Below are 17,430 nucleotides of genomic sequence, written 5' to 3' on the forward strand. Positions count from 1 at the left end.
AGGAATAGTCCAGGTAGCTGTGAGAGTCTGTAGGCTTATAGTAGATATCAGTAGATAGGCTGTCTCCAGAGATGGAGACAGAAAGATCAAGAAAGAGGAGGGAGGTGTCGGAAATGGACCAGGTAAATTTGAGGGCAGGGTGAAAGTTGGAGGCAAATTTAATGAAGTTGACGAGCTCAGCATGCGTGCAGGAGGCAGCACCAATGCAGTCGTCGATGTAGTGAAGGAAAAGAGGGGGATGGATACCCATATAGACTTGGAACATGGACTGTTCCACAAAGCCAACAAAAAGGCAGGCATAACTGGGACTCATACGGGTGCCCATGGCTACACCCTTGGTTTGGAGGAAGTGGGAGGGGCCAAAAGAGAAATTATTGAGAGTGAGAACTAATTCCGCTAGACGGAGGAGAGTGGTGGTAGAGGGGATTTGGTTAGGTCTGGAATCCAAAAAAAAAGCGAAGAGCTTCGAGACCATCTCAGTGGGGGATGGAGGTATATAGGGACTGGACGTCCATGGTGAAAGTAAGACGGTGGGGACCAGGGAACTTAAAAATCATTGAAAAAATTAAAAGCATGAGAAGTGTCACGAACATAGGTGGGAAGAGATTGAACAAAGTGGGGATAAGACAGTGTCAAGGTATGCAGAAATGAGTTTAGTGGGGCAGGAGCAAGCTGAGACAATAGGTCTACCTGGCCAGGTAGGTTTGTGGATCTTGGGTAGGAGGTAGAAACGGTAAGTGCAGGGTGTGGGAACTATGAGGTTGGTGGCAGTGGATTGGAGATCCCCAGAGCTGATAAGGTTGGTGATGGTATAGGAGACAATGGCCTGGTGCTCCTTAGTGGGGTCATGATCAAGGGGTAAATAAGAGGAGGTATCAGAGAGTTGTCGCTGTGCCTCAGCCAGGTAGAGGTCAGTACGCCAGACAACAACAGCTCCCCCCTTATCAGCAGGTTTTATAGCGAGGTTGGGACTGGTGCAGAGGGAGCGGAGAGCAGAGCATTCGGAAGGAGTGAGGTTGGAATTGGAACAGGGTGTGGTGAAGTCGAGACGGTTGATGTCCCGTCGGCAATTAGCAGTAAAGAGATCCGGAGCAGGTAGAAGACCAGAGTGGGGTGTCCATGAAGAGGAGGAGGGTTGAAGACGGGAAAAGGGGTCATCAGTGGGGGTAGGAGAGTCCTTGTCAAAGGAGTAAGCTTGGAGACAGAGACGGTGGAAGAAGAGTTCAGTGTCATGGCATAGGCGGAACTCACTCAGGTGTGGGTGCAGGGGGACAAAGCTGAGGCCCTTACTGAGGACAGAGCGCTCTGTCTCAGAGAGTTGAAGGTCGGAGGGAATGGTAAAGACCTGGCACGGATGAGAGATGGGATCAGAGGGGGGAGGGAGGCTGGTAGTGTCAGTGGAGAGGGAAGGGTTGGGGCCAGAGGAAGATGGAGCCTCTGAGGGAGGCTGACGATGGGATCTGAGGGAGAGGGGATTACAGAGTGTTGGTGGGGGAAGGGGAGACGGGAGACACAATCGCAGGATGTGAAGACCCGGCCTGGAGTTCAAGGCTGGAGTTACAGTCGGTGGTTGCACAATCGCTTTGAAGCTGTCCATGGCCGTTGGAACCTGCGGTGATGGCACTGGAGTCCAGGTTTTGAATATGCCCTGGGTTGCTGGGACAGCCGAGATCGTCGGCCGGGGCAAATCCATGGCCATTGGAACACGCGGTGATGGTGCTGGAATCTGGATTTTGTATATGCCCGGGTTGCTGGGGCAGCCGAGACCGACGGCCGGGCCCGGGGAAGCGATACAAAGACCATGCTCTGGGGTCTGCAGATGGAAGATCTTGCAATCCTTGCAGGTTGTGATAAAGTCAAAGAAATGGCGATTGCACGCATGGATCCGGTGGAGGATGAAATAACGGACGGGTCCATTGCAAACGGAGAAAAAGGTGTCCTGGAGGCGTGGAAGGGATTGTGATAGGGACTCCAGGTACCTTCTCATTCCGGAGAGTGTCACCCTCAGAGTTCGACGGGAGAAACAACGGCAGAGTCAATTAAATGTGAGTACCTGAGATCCTCAGTAGGTCCAAATTGAGAAGCTCGAAAACAGATCCTGAAGCCAACTGCAGTCAGTTGGCAGTGGAGACACGTTCCAAAGAAGGATATATGGCTGTAATAGCGGGTCTGGGTCAAAATATGATTGAAAAGTTGAAGGGCCGAAGGAATTACAAATGTGGAGCAGTGAGAGAGGGTTTCACTGAACTCCCGAAGAGAAGATTTAAACTTCTTCAGTGCAGGCATCACTGGCAGAGGCTTCGCAGTAGTGAATTTAAAGAGCAAAAACGAGGAAATCTGCAGATGCTGGAAATTCAAACAACAACACACACAAAATGCTGGTGGAACACAGCAGGCCAGGCAGCATCTAAATGGCTCCATCTTTACAAGCTCATAAACTTAGGATATGTTTGGTATAAGTTAACTTTATGGTGGGTTTGTGCCAATATATTATGCAATGCTTGCTTATATCTCTAAAACGTCAGCACACTATTTTAAGTGTGTCAGTTCATCATCATCCAATCAAAAAGCACTATTCTCAAAGTGCTTTCAAAAACCATTGTTCCCGATTTCTCATCAGTTGTTTGGCTGTCTGCATACAGATGGCTCTGCTTTGTCACTTCTTTAAAAAAGCATAGTAAACCTACAGCACAATACAGGCCATTTGGCCCACAATTCTGTGCCAAACATGTACTTACTTCAGAAATTACTTAGGATTACCCATAGCTCTCTATTTTTCTAAGCACCATGTACCTATCCAGGAGTCTCTCAAAAGACCCTGTCGTATCTGCCTCCACCACCATCGCCGGCAGCCCATCCCACGCACTCACCACTCACTGTATAAAAAAAACTTAGCCCTGACATCTCCTCTGTACTAACTTCCAAGGACCTCAAAACTGTCCCCTCTTGTGTTAGCCATTTCAGCCCTGGGAAAAAGCTCTGACTATTCACACAATCAATGCCTCTCATCATCTTATACACCTCTATCAAGTCACCTCTCATTCTCCGCCACTCCAAGGAGAAATGGCAGAGTTCACTCAACCTATTTTCATAAGGCATGCTCCCCAATCCAGGAAACATCTGTGTAAATCTCCTCTGCACACTTTCTATGGTTTCCACATCCTTCCTGTAGTGAGGCAACCAGAACTGAGCACAGTACTCCAAGTGGGGTCTGACCAGGGTCCTATATAGCTGCAACATTACCTCTAGGCTCTTGAACTCAATCCCAGTTGATGAAGGCCAATGTACCATATGCCTTCTTAACCAGAGTCAACATGCACAGCAGCTTTGAGTGTCCTATGGACTCTGACCCCAAAATCCCTCTGAACCTCCACACTGCCAAGTTTTACCATTAATACTATATTCTGCCATCATATTTGCCCTACCAAAATGAACCACCTCACACTTATCTGGGTTGAACTCCATCTGCCACTTCTCAGCCCAGTTTTGCATTATATAACTGTCCCACTGTAACCTCTGACAGCCCTCCTCACTATCCACAACACCCCCAACCTTTGTGGCATCAGCAAATTTACTAACGCATCCCTCCACTTCCTCATCCAGCTCATTTATAAAATTCACAAAGTGTAGGGGTCCCAGCGCAGATCCCTGAGGCACTCCACTGGTCATCGACCTCCATGCTGAATATGACCCGTCTACAACCACTCTTCGCCTTCCGAGGGCAAGCCAGTTCTGGATCCACAAAGCAATGTCCCTTTGGATCCCATGTCTCCTTACTTTCTCAATATACCTTGCATGGGGTACCTTATCAAATCCCTTGCTGAAATCCATATACACTCCATCTACTGCTCTTCCTTTATCAATGTGTTTAGTCACATCCTCAAAAAATTCAATCAGGTTCGTAAGGCATGAACTGCCCTTGACAAAGCCATGCTGACTATTCCTAATCATATTATGCCTCTCCAAATCTTCATAAATCCTGCCTCTCAGGATCTTTTCCATCAACTTACCAACCACTGAAGTAAGACTCACTGGTCTATAATTTCCTGGTCTATCTCTACTCCCTTTCTTGAATAAGGGAACAACATCTGCAACCCTCCAAACCTTCAGAATCTATCCCATCCCCATTGATGATGTAAAGATCATTGCTGAGGCTCAGCAATCTCCTTCCTCTCCTCCCACGGTAGACTGGGGTACATCTCATCAGGTGGAGACTTATCCAACATAATGCTTTCCAAAAGCTCTAGCACATCCTCTTTCTTAATGTCTATATGCTCAAGCTTTTCAGTCTGCTGTAATTGGATTGCCAAGATCCTTTTCCATAGTGAATACTGAAGTATTCATTAAGTATTTCTGCTATCTCCTCTGGTTCCATACACACTTTTCCACTGTCACACTTGATTGGTCCTATTCTCTCATCCTATCCTCTTGCTCCTCACATACTTGTAGAATGCCTTGGGGTTTTCCTTAATCCTGCTCACCAAGGCCTTCTCATGGCCCCTTCTGGCTCTCCTAATTTCATTCTTAAACTCCTTCCTGCTAGCCTTATAATCGTCTAGATCTCTAGCATTACCTAGCTTTTGAACCTTATGTGAGCTTTTCTTCTTGAAAAGACTTTCAGCAGCCTTTGTATACCAAGGTTCCTGTACCTTACCATCCTTTCCATTTCTCATTGGAATGTACCTATGCAGAACACAATGCAAATATCCCCTGAACATTTGCCACAATTCCCCTTCCTCCAATTAAACACTTTCTAAACTTGTCTGTTCCTCTCCCTCTCCAATGCTATTGTAAAGGAGATAGAATTGTGATCATTATCTCCAAAATGCACTCTACTGAGAAACCTGACCAGGTTCATTTCCCAATACCAGATCAAGTACAGCCTCTCCTCTTGCAGGATTATCTACATATTGTGCCAGGAAATCTTCCTACCCCATCTAAACCCTTTGCTCTAAGGAGATGCCAATCAATATTTGGGAAATTAAAATCCCCCTCCATGACAACCCTGTTATTATTGCTCCTTTGCTGAATTTGTCTCCCTATCTGCTCCTCAATGTCCCTGTTACTATTGGGTAGTCTATAAAAATCACCCAGTAGAGTTATTGACCCCTTCCTGTTCCTAACTTCCACCCACAGAGAGTCAGCAGACAATCCCTCCATGACTTCCTCCTTTTCTGTAGCTGTGACACTATCCCTGATCAACAGTGCCACGCCCCCACCTCTTTTGCCTCCCTCCCTGTTCTTTCTGAAACATCTAAAGCCTGGCACTCTAAGTAACCATTCCTGCCCCTGAGCCATCCAAGTCTCTAACAGCCACAACATCATAACTCCAAGTACTGATCCACGCTGTAAGCTCATCCAGATTGTTCATAATGCATCTTGCATTAAAATAGACACATCTGAAACCATCGGTCTGAGCACAACCCTTCTGTATCACCTGCCTATCCTCCCTCTCACACTGTCTCCAAGTTTTCTCTATTTGACAGCCAGCAGCCCCTTCCTCTGTCTCTTCAGTTCGGTTCACACCCCCCAGCATTTCTAGTTTAAACCCTCCCCAATCGCCTTAGCAAACCTCCCTACCAGGATATTGGTCCCCCTGGGATTCAAGTGTAACCCATCCTTTTTGTATAGGTCACTCCTGCCCCAAATGAGGTCCCAATGATCCAGAAATCTGAATCCCTGCCCCCGCTCCAATCCCTCAGTCACATATTTATCCTCCACCTCACTCTATTCCTATACTCACTGTCGTGTGGCACAGGCAGTAATTCCGAGATTACTACTTTTTTACTACTACTTCCTGCTTCTCAACTTCCTTCCTAACTCGCTGTAGTCTTTTGCCAGGACCTCCTCCCTTTTCCTACCTATGTCATTGGTATCAAGATGTCCCACGACCTCTGGCTCCCCACTTCAGAAACATCGCGGACCCTGGCACCTGGGAAGCAAACCACCATCCGAGTTTCTTTCCAGCATCCACTGGATTGCTTGTCTGACCCCTAACTATCGAGCCCCCTGTTACCGCTGCCTTCTTCCTTTCCCTACACTTCTGAGCCACAGGGGCAGACTCTGTGAAAGAAGTTTGTTCTTTCCACACATATTACATATCTTACGGTTAGTGTAATGCTATTACAGCATAGCTCGGAGGTCGGTTTCAGTTCCCACTGCCGTCAGTCACAAGTTTGCACATTCTCCCCATGAATGTGGGCTTCTGAAATTTGCTAGTTTCCTCCCACCCTCCAAAGGTACAAGGTTAGAGTTAGTGAGTTGTGGGCATGCAATGTTACTGGCACAACCCTTGCTGATTTGATTCGGCACAGTATGTTTTGATGCTCATGTGACAAGCTAATCTAATCTTTAATCCTTAAGCCGTTTAGTTTTGATTTTGTGGAGCTCTTGGTTTGTAACAGGTTCAATACTCTCGTGCCTCTGGGGTTTTCCTTGGGAGTATATTATCCCGTACTCATACACCTTCCTTCAGCGAGGGTGCACTCACATTCTGATTTGTCTTTTAAGTTTTTTTGTTCTTTGCTGCATTCCGAATCTTATCTCAAGGTCATGTTCGCTTCTTGAGGAAAGCTTTCTCACACCTACAAATCTACAATTCCAATCGGTCTATAGGGAAGCCATATCGCATCTGGTGTAGTTATTTTCAGTGAGCTTTTCCAGACTGGTCACCAAAATAGCACTGGACAACAAATTTTTTCCATAAGTTTTGCTTCCTCAGAATTTTGTTTGTGATAGACTACTTGAAGATGAACACAAATATAATTTCAGACTACTTGTATCTTGTAGGAATTTGGAGAAATAACAAATTAACTTTTATTGAATATGTGTTTAATTGCATAATGGTGCTGATGCTTTGCAATAGTTCAACTAAGTTAAAAACATTTTGTTAATGATTTTCATTTGTACTCAGTGTCTGAGGCTTTTCGCTTAAGTGTCCAACGATAATTCGCCAGCATTGATGGATTCCAGTTGCCCTGGTATCTTTTCTCCATGACCGCAATGTCCTGGTGAAATCTTTCACCATGCTTGTCACTAACAAGATTTGCAGGGAAGAAGTCTAAATGGGAATGCAGGAAATGAATCTTTAGTGACAGGTTGCATTTCATGGTTTTATATGCTTTCAACCAGCTGCATGTAGTTTGATGCTCTGTAGATGCCGAGAAAAATTTCAACAACTTCCTTGAATGCCTTCCACGTGATTTTCTCCAGTCCCACTAGAAATTCTTCAAATTGCCTGTCATTGATGACCTATTTGATTTGTGGACCAACAAAAATGCTTTCCTTAATCTTGGCATCAGTTATTCTGGGAAGCATCTGTCTCAAAAATCAAAATCATTCATAGAAATTTTTGTGCCTGGTGGTAGCAAATTCCATCCTTACAGTCCTGAACCCAATAATTATTACTAAAACCCATCCTGCCATGCAGCAGCCACGCTGCCTAAGCATGCCCACGCATGCCTGGACAAGATAGGAAACTTTCCGGCTTACATTGTAGGCAACATTTTAATTGACTTGAATTATGAATGGAAATAATAAACATAAGTGATTTCAAAAAATGGTGAATGATAGGGAAATTACATGGTGATTTTCCTGAACAGTAGTCCAAAATTCATAAGATACACCTAAAGGTATCCAGGAAGCAAAATCTTTGTTATAACCAGTCACCTGTTGTTTCCTTTCTTCTCCCAGAAAGGAATTTTTAAGTTTAGCATCTCTGAAAGACCTACCTCGACAGAAGCTCCAACTCATAAACACCTCCTTCTTCAATTAAGTTAATTTAACTTTCCAATCTAATTTATCTGCATTCATTCCATTTCCCACTTCCTTAATTCCATAGAATAATTCTGCCAAGATAAAAAAAATTGTGTAGATTTGAGTTAAGCATCTCCATCATGTATTTCAAGGATTTATGGTGCTGGTAGAGTACTTCTCAAAGCCATCGTGTACAAAATGTTTAATTAACTTTCAATCAATATAGTCAGCTCTAAAGCAAGAAACACAAAACACTGGAGGAACTCAGCAGATCAGGCAACATCCATAGAAAAGAGCGAACAGTCAATATTTCAAGCTGCGAGCCTTTGTCGGGACTTCAGGATTTCCAGCAACTACAGGTTTTCTTGTACTTGTACCTATCTCCGAGATGTTTACCAATATAAAGGTTGTTTTAATTGATCCACGTCTATCTGCCACTGCTCTATATCCAATCCTCCTTATGTGTACCTAATGCTTTTCACAAAGAAAAATCAACTTTTATGTACAAATACTGACAAAACACACAGGATCCAAGTGTCTAGACATGCTTGCTCACTGCCTCACAAAGACACACAGGAACTCCCCAGGAAAATGCTAATTTTCATCATAAAAGATCCTCACCACTGAGATCATGCTCTTTTCTTGCGGCTGCCATCAGGTAGAAGGTACAAGTGCCTCAGGACTCACACCACCAAGCTCAAGAACAGTTACTACCTCTCAACTATCAGGCTCCTGAACAAAAGAGGATAACCACATTCATTTAAGAACTCTTTTCTCTTGTTATTTCATGCGCGTTACATACTACCATTTATTTATATCTACATTTGCACAATTTGTTGTCCATTGATCCTGTTTACAGTTGCTGTTCTATAGATTTGCCAAGTACGCCCGCAGTAAAGAATCTCAGGGCGATATGTGGGGACGTGTATGCGCTCTGATAACAGATTTTGATTTGAACTTTGACTACTGCCAGAGTAAACTAAATGAGAAGTGCCACCTTGGTGAAGTTGTACATTAGTTGTTGAGCTTTTCTGCATAGCTTACCAGAGTTTACACTTTGTGGGCTTGTACCAAGTGAAACCGCCTCTCCCCCCCCCCCCCACCCCCCCTGTGAGATTAAGATGGCTCTACAACCCCAAAGCCCGGTTTGTATGGATGCTGTGTAATTTGCAACCCTGTTACAACTCAGTGCCAAGAAGCAACTGACAGCAGACTACATACCACTGAAGGAATTATATTTATGAAACTTACTGAACTAAAGGGTTAGTACAGAAAAGAAAAAACCAAAAAGAGCCCATCATAATTAAACAGCCAAATGTGCACAAGTAGGAGCTCAATTCTGATCCCCAGTTGATTTCGCTGCCTTGGCGCCACCGAATCACAATCTCCCCAACAGGTCATATCCTACGATCAGTTCTCTCCAGCATCTTCTCCCTTCATCTCCTGCTGAATAAAACACCCAGCTCACATTCCAAAGCACCCATTATCTCTAACCATAACCCAAACAGTGCTTCTACAGAAAGACCATTACGTTAGCAGAGAAACCTTTCCCAGGGTGTTAAACAAATAACATACAAGTGGTTTATTGACAAAAAGGTGGAGAAACAGCCTAGTTCTTCTGCATGACATTGTTTTTGTTTTATTACCAAAAAAAAATGGCCTTAGCTGGACAACCAGTCTTTGATATATTTACAGCCAACTCATTCCACAACTACTGCCTCTGAAGGTTTAAAAGAATGTTCAACTGGTCAATTGCTGCTGTCCATTGACTATTTCCAGTTAAGATGACACCAAGCTATGTCTCCAGCGAAGTTGTGGCTCAGATGTTTTTTTAGGTTCAGGGATGGTTTTGGGGACAGACAGGAGAGTTACAGGTCAGGTTAGGTATTAGGGACAGGGATTTGGGGGAATTACAGGTTGGGTTGAAGTCTGGGCCTCCACTCCATGTTCAAATGCCAGTGACATGGATGTATGACAAAGCAAATTTTTACATAGAGATACATGGGCAGATTTAGGGCCAGCAGTCCAGCAAGGACAAGGGCTTGTAGCCCCTTGCTTGGTGAGTTCCAGGGTTGGTGTTCCATATGGGCAGGAGGAACAAAGGCCAGTGACCCCCTAGGTACACAAGCCAGTGAAGACTGGAGTTCAAGGCCTAGTGTTCAGGGTCCTGGCCTTCTGTAATTCTGGCTATCAAGGCCTGGAGTTTGGAATTTTCATTCAGAGCCTTCATCCTTCATTACTGGCGAATCCTAGGTTGGTACCAAAGATCAAAACATGAAGGTCAATTAGAAGCCTGGAAGTTGAGGCCTGATCTGCAAGTCAACCTGCCCATTGGGAAAGTTAGAAGCCTGTTATCTGTGTGTCTGTGTACTCATTGGAGGCCCAAGACAGTGTGTCTTGGGGTTGGAGGTGCATGCCTGGGAGGGAGGGAGGAACCAGCCTGGTTTTGTGGAGGTTTGGTCACTGGTTTTCCTGTTGTTGCTTGTGTTGCTCTGTGAACATGGTGGGCATGCCACATTGGCGCCAGGATTTGTGGCGACACCTGGGGGCTGCCCCCGGCATACCTTTAGGTTACGTAGGTTGTTAAGGAAACAGTGCATTCCAATATACACACGATAAATAAATGAATGAATGCTTCTCGTCTGCTTTGTGAGTAGTTTTGCTTTCGGTATACATTTTCAGCAACCTGCATCTCATCTCCCATTCCCTGTCCCAGGCTGAAATCTAAACAGCACATGGGACATTCCTGTGTTCTCTTTACTATTTTGCCTTCATGTTCCACTGACCCTTCAGCTTGCAGTTTGATGAACCGATTTGTCATGCTTCAACGATGGTACTACATACTTCCTACGCTGGAAACATCATTCTATTCACAGTGAAAAATAATAATAGCAACAAATCACATCTATAGTCCTAAAATAGCCGATTACAACTGGTGGGGTGAATAAATAAATAGAGAGCAGGAGCAGACCATCGCTATTCCACAAGATTAGCAGAATTCAGCAGTGAGCCAAGCTTATGATTAACTTGTACCTTGCCCATGAGGTCCTCACCATTACTGAACAAAATTTTGACAAATGTCCTTCTTTTGAAACCCCTGGACTTAGTCAACATCCCAGCTTACACAGCTAAGGGTGCCTGTCGTGGAAGGAAATGAGCAAGGCAGACAGAGGAAAAGATTCAAGGATGTACTCAAAGCCTCTTTGAAAATATGTAACACCCCTGCTCATTCTGAGAACTTCAGATCCAAAGTGGAGAGTAGCACTGTGGATCATATTATCAACACCATGTACACAGAGTCTCAGCCTAAGCAGTGGAAGGACCATACTGCTCATCAGCCACCAACACTCACCTGCAGAGGAGAGGTGCCTCAGAACTCAAAACCAGAGAAGAATTGTCATTCGTGATCTCAAAGGACCACCTAAGAAAAATGATTACTGAGGGTGTACTCCTGAAGGAACTGATTCTCTGGGAAACCAATTAACAAATATTAAAATCTACTCAAAACATATGGAAAACTTGTCCAGCGATGCACTGCATACACAAAATGTGACAAACCCGAGTCTGGTCATTTATCCTTTGATCAGTCTTCTCTCACTGACATTATCAAGGTCACCTGCTCAAAGCGCACACAAGTGATGAATTTGGGCTTTAGCAGAACTGCTTTGTTCCGATCTCATTACTGCCTTGATCAGAAACTGAATTCCAAAGGCAAGTTGGGCCATCTGTGCCTCGGAGCTGGATGCCCTCGAAACCATGGAAATGCAAATGGAGTTCAGGAGAAATGTATCTGCTCTCCACCCACTCATTATCAACAACTCTACAGTTAGCACTGTTTCTACAGTCAGCTTCTTGGGCACCATTAGTTTGCAAAACCCCACGTAGGAGAACCATATCTCCCTCATTAACAAAATGGCTCGGCCGAGAATGTACTACTTGTGGCAGTTCGTCTTCCCAGTTTGTAAGAAAATCTAACTGCTGCCTCATGATGACATTTGAAAGAGATTATCAGAATTCCCCACATCAATAACAGAAACGTCATCAGACCAGCAATACAAGAACCATGGACACTGGAGCAGGATAGAAGATGAATGTTCTCCTGCCTTTCCATCATGCAGAAACCACATCTGGACTACAGCAGATTACTTTGCACTTTCTCAGATGGCTATGTGTATAAGCTCCAGCAACATTGAGAAAATCTCAGCATCATCCAGGACAAAGGGGCTTCACTGACCAGCACCCCATGGACACCCCCTGTACCACTACAGTTCTACCAGTCGTATACTCTCACTTTGAGTTCTACTCATCATCGTTGGCTCCAGATTCCTTAAACTCCTCATCTAGCAGTGGTGTGAATGTTCCTTTGTCCTGCACACATGCAGGTACAAACCATCAACACACACAAAATGCTGGAGGAACTGCCTGGCCTGTTGAGTTTCTCCAGCATTTTGTGTGTGTTGCTTGGATTTCCAGCATCTGCAGATTTTCTCTTGTTAGTAATGGCTAATGTGAGGATGCTCTTTACAATAGCAGAGTCAATTCTGCTGTGATCTTTATTCATTTCCATCAAAAGTCAATACAGAGGCCAGATAATGTAATCAAGATGTAATTCATTATTATTTGCACAGGGACAAATTGCAGATGACATAGGTTATTTCAACTCAAACATATGTCTACAAAAGTATTTTATCAAAGTGAATCTTCACATCCTATAAAAAGGAAGCTTTAACATTATATTTGAAAGGGGGGGGGGGGTGGTTTTGAGACCATCCTTTCTGCCAGACCACTATGAAGGTAGCTGATCTGGAATCAAGGAAAACGCAAGCCCATGCCACTAGTTCTGAAGCACCAGATAACGGTCCCAGGATGTCCAGTCTTTTGGATTTGGATACATTCTCAGGCTTTATCATAAACTGACAAAATGCAAGTTCTGAATCTCAATCCTTTACACACTGAAATCCCAGAAATGAAAAATTAATTACAATTCAAGTCAAATTCTGCAACAAGGAAACAGCGATTCGAACCGGTGGGCTAAACCATGATTTAAAGACATTACAGACCAGACACGAGATAAGTGGCGGCACGTTGGTGAATGTTGGTATAATACGATGTAATCCGTTATTTTTTTTTATTAAATTGTTATACTGAAACTGTTCTTGACTTAATTCACATTGTGGGAAGATAAACGTGCTGAAATAGTAAAGCTGTTGTACAATATTGTAGAACTGCTGCTTTAATACAATGCATGCATTAAGGATTAAAATTATTTTTGGAACAAATCTGCTTTTTGTAAAACTCAAATGTTCTTACAAGTACAACTTTCAGAAAACAGAACGATGGATCCATCAGGTGCCCCCTGGAAACATAAACTCCTGTAAATGGCTTCAACACAGAAATACCAGCTGAAAGTAATTTTGCCATAGATCCCGACACGGGGCCGCACTAAAATAGCATTCCCTTGCGTTTGCTGTTCACGTACAGTGCTAAATCAACCACTGAACATGCTCTGTTCTTTCCACACCCCCTGTTCCGTTCCAAAACCTGTTGATTACGGGAGCTGACTCCAACTCTGCAGGTGAAACCAACAGCACCAGAACTAGATTAAAACAACACAACCCAGCATCGATCCCAGTCTCTTCCAAACCCCCCTCCCGCCTCCCACAAATATTAGCAGAATATAATGCAAATGGTAGGGATGCAAGAATAACATGACAGTACATAATTTTATTATATTACTTTTTTGGCATTGCTGCTGAACGCAGAATTAAATGTGCTAACAGTGAGAACGAGACACAAACAAGCGACGATTCAAGACGGTGGTTTAAACCATGATTTAAATACCTTACAGACCAGGCAGGAGATTAGTGACCGCACATTGGCGAATGTTGGTATAAAATGATGTAATGCGCTGGTGTTTTATGCAAAACACTGGTTTTTACTTAATCAACACTGTAAGGAGATAACCATGCTGAAGTGGCAAAGCTATTTTGATGGTTGCGGTTCCACAAACCAAACGTTCACGCTTCCCGACCATGGAATGAACGGTAGGAATATTAACAATAGCTCAGCACTGACCTTAATCTCACCCTGCCAATAAACCTCTCTTTGTTAACAATAATGACACTATTGACAGATGACTCTCAACACATTTGCACTGGCCTCATCTCACATGATTTTCGAAGAGGCTCTTTTTTACCCTTGTTACAATGAAACAGCAACGCATTTCTACTGAAGTTGCGACTGACCTGAGATGCCGCCACCAATGACAATCACATCGCATTTGCTGCTCGTCATGTTGCGTCCTCAGCCCGAGCTTCCCCGGCGGTGTCCGGTTGAGTGGCGGTGATAAAGGGGAAGCGCACGGCGCTCAGCCTTTGAATGGTCCCTTCGTGCAGCTCCGCCCCGGGATCGTCACTCCGACCTCAGCGTGCAGTTCCGCCTTCGACCGCTACCCTTCTGTTATTGGCCTCCCTCACTCCCGATTTTTATCGTGCCGCTCTCTGTCCCTGCACGGGATGCCTGTCGGATACGTGCTGAAAATGCAGGATTTGTCTCCAAATCATTCCGTAGCCCCCGGTGTGCTCAGCACTCGGGCATTTTTTTTTCTGATATCATTTCAGACCCTGAACTTCGATGCTCTCAAAGTCCTCGGTAATGTTGGCAGTGTTTCACGACGCCTCGTACGCGTTCATCGGTTTTCACAAGAAAAACTCCAGATGCTGGATGGAGTTCCTCCAGCAGTTTGTCTTTCCCCTCTCTTTATTCAACAGTTTAAATGCATGCAAGAATCGACGGTCGCTTAAAGGCACCAGATGCCTGACCAGCCCCAAGTCTGTCCCGTAAATCTTATTCCATACGGCTGTTTTTCGTGGCTCAAGGCGTCAACCCAGAAAAATCTTAACGCATATTTCACAATACTTCTTCAAAAATGCTGGTGTCAATTACTTAATCTGGTGAAGAAGATTGTCTATCAATTCCACTTCCTGTTCCTCTTAGCGTTTACACTGCTTCTCGTTAATTGTCCTGTGGCGCACCAGGTTAACATTGAATGTGATTTCTATGGTAGTATTTGGGGAAATGTGCTGAAGTGGTGCTACATCCTGAAGTAACAAGATTGGGACGCAATTGCGAATGACTGGGTTCACGATGCGGTGATGGTTTTGGTGAAGATAAGGCTGAATTTAGGCGTTGCCATCGGTAACATCACATTTCTCGCTTCTAATGTTGCCATGGTGCTTGTGAGACTGTCTGAAATGAAAAGTCAATTGGAATTTCCTTATTGTGATTTCCTTATGTCCTCTCTCCAACTTTCCTGTCTCAAGCAAAAATAGTAAAACGCTGGAAAGCATCTTAAGGAGTTCAAATTCATTTATTATTTAAATATATTTTCTTTCAATTGTGATTTCTTGTCTTTTCTTTCTGTATCTAATTCTTTATTTCATTTACACTTTGCTCCCTTTTCCTCACTGAATTCCTCAATTACTGACCTTCCTCTAATCTACCCGGATCTCTCTGAATGAAAGAGTCTGTGAAAAGAGAAATACTGTAGTCAGTGCCACTGCAGCCATCACAGGAAAGGGACAGGCCGAAATCTCGGAGAACTGAGAACTTCTTCAAGTGAAGTGGCAGTGAATTCAACAGTAAATAAAAATAAAAGTATCATGGTCCCATCTGGCTGTCCCCCATCTCGTTCCTGTCTCCTTGATTATGCCTTAATTCCAGTCGGCAGATTCCCAATTGCTGCTGTTCATTTAATTACAGTGCACCTGGTTTCCATCAGAGACTGCAGTTTAAGAACCCTGGCGTCACAACTACGGGTTGCCAGTTCGTTGATCTATTCCCATGTGATAACTTCATTTTCTGGCTGCTTAGAACCATTAGTTCTAAGTTCAGCTCTAATTTCAAGTTATTCCATGAAAACTCTGTCTCTGTGTCAAGACTCTATGCCAGAGCTCCATGTCAAAATTCCTCCTGGTTATCTGTTCCATGCTTGCGACTGAACAAGCACATCTCAACCCTGTTTCCGTGTCCGTGTCCAGCACTTGGGTTTGTCCCCAGTCACTCCGTGTGACAAAAAGAAAGCTGCAGTTGCTGACAGTCTAAAACAAAAGCAGAAAACAGTGGGAAAACTCCATAAACAGGAAAGGGAAACCGTAAATCGATTCAGGTCTGCAAGTTTCATTTTAAAAATTTTCTTTACTATTCTAGTACCATCAGCAAATTTAGCAAATGTACCATTGGAGGTCCCTTTATTCAAGTCATTTACATGAATTGTAAAAAGTCAAGCCTCCGCCATTCATTAGTACCTTGCCAACAAGAAAAAGGCCATCTACAAGTACCTTTGTCTCCTGTAGCCAGCCAATTTGAACACCTCCCCCATATTTTAAGCTTTCATTTTTTCAAAAATAGACTTTGGAAAAGCATCTTATTGAATGCTTCTGGAAATCTAATATTGCACACCCACTCATTTCACTTTATCCACATGTCATTTCTTCAAAGAACTCCTACTCAAGACCCATAAGGTTATCTGATCAGGAACAAAACTATTTAAGAAAGAAAAGACAGGTTATTTAGCCTTATGTCAGAATCAGGGAAAATAAATGTATTATTAAGAAAGTGGTAATAAGGCATTTATAAAACAGTATCAGACTGGGCAGAATCAGCATGGAAAAGTATCAGGTTGAAAAAGGAAATATAGTTGAAAAAAGTGTAAGAAATTTTTCAATGGATATTAACAGAATGGATAAGAGTGAACCATTATCTATATCACACATTGACCACAATGTCTGGTATTTGTGCTTTGAAAAGATTAACAGGATACAACGCAAGAGATTTTTCCTGAGTTTGCTGATGATACAAATGGGAATGGCAGCTTTAAGGTAAACGCTAAGAAGCTACGGGGGTACTTATATAAGGTAAAGGGCATAGACAAAGCCAATGGACTATAATGTAAAACAATGTGGGGTCTGGTGGAAAGCAAAAGAGAAGAGCATTTTTTATATAAAAGAGTGAGAGATTAAAAGGTGCGAGTGTTTAGAGAGACCTGGGTCCTTGTACGCAATCATACAAAGTTAATGTGCAAGCACAGCAGGAAATTAGGAAAGGAAGTGGTATGATGAACGTCATCAGAATCATAGAGCAATTCAGCATGAATGCAGGTATTTTGGCCCATCCACAGTGCCCAGCAGCTAGTCCCAATTTCTAGCATTCAGCCCATATCCCTCCATGTACCTATCCAAGTGCTTCTTAAATGATATTATCGTACATTCCTCAACCACTTCATCTGGCAGCTCATTCCATATATTTATCACCCTCTACATGTAAAAGGTGCCTCTCTGTTCTTTTTAAATATTTCCCCTTTCACTGGGAAAAAGACAGCCACCATCCACCTAATGTGAGCCTCTCGTAATGTTCAATATTTCTAAAAGTTTGCCCCCTCATTCTCCTGCTGTCCAAGGAATAAAGACCTACCCTGGCCAATCTCTCCAGATAACTTAAGTTCTACATTTGTGGCAGCATCCTTGTCAACTTTTCTGCACTCATCCCAGTTCAACTATGTCTTTTTTATAACAGGGTGGCCAAAACTGTACAGAGTGTCCCAGTACAAAAGTATGCTTGCGAGTGACGGGTAGTGTGACCCGTCACACTACGATACCCGTCACATTAAATTGGGTA

At 43.7% G+C, this 17,430-nt stretch overlaps 1 protein-coding gene across 3 annotated transcripts in view; it reads right to left on the reverse strand.

Moving 5' to 3' along the window:
• The window catches only part of mao (monoamine oxidase), a 192,725-nt gene extending 178,341 nt beyond the window's left edge, over window positions 1-14,384 (reverse strand). Inside the window, exon 1 of one of the 3 annotated variants that reach the window (XM_059968275.1) lies at window positions 14,001-14,384. In XM_059968275.1, the coding sequence (XP_059824258.1) occupies window positions 14,001-14,049 (49 nt within the window). In that variant the 5' untranslated portion in view covers window positions 14,050-14,384. Of the gene's footprint in view, window positions 1-7,730; window positions 7,768-14,000 lie in introns of those variants that run through there. The other 2 variants (XM_059968277.1, XM_059968276.1) reach the window with 2 other exon arrangements.
• Between the last annotated feature and the right edge of the window lie 3,046 nt (window positions 14,385-17,430).

The sequence above is a fragment of the Hypanus sabinus genome, chromosome 4, assembly GCF_030144855.1.
Source record: "Hypanus sabinus isolate sHypSab1 chromosome 4, sHypSab1.hap1, whole genome shotgun sequence".
Lineage (NCBI taxonomy): Eukaryota > Metazoa > Chordata > Chondrichthyes > Myliobatiformes > Dasyatidae > Hypanus > Hypanus sabinus.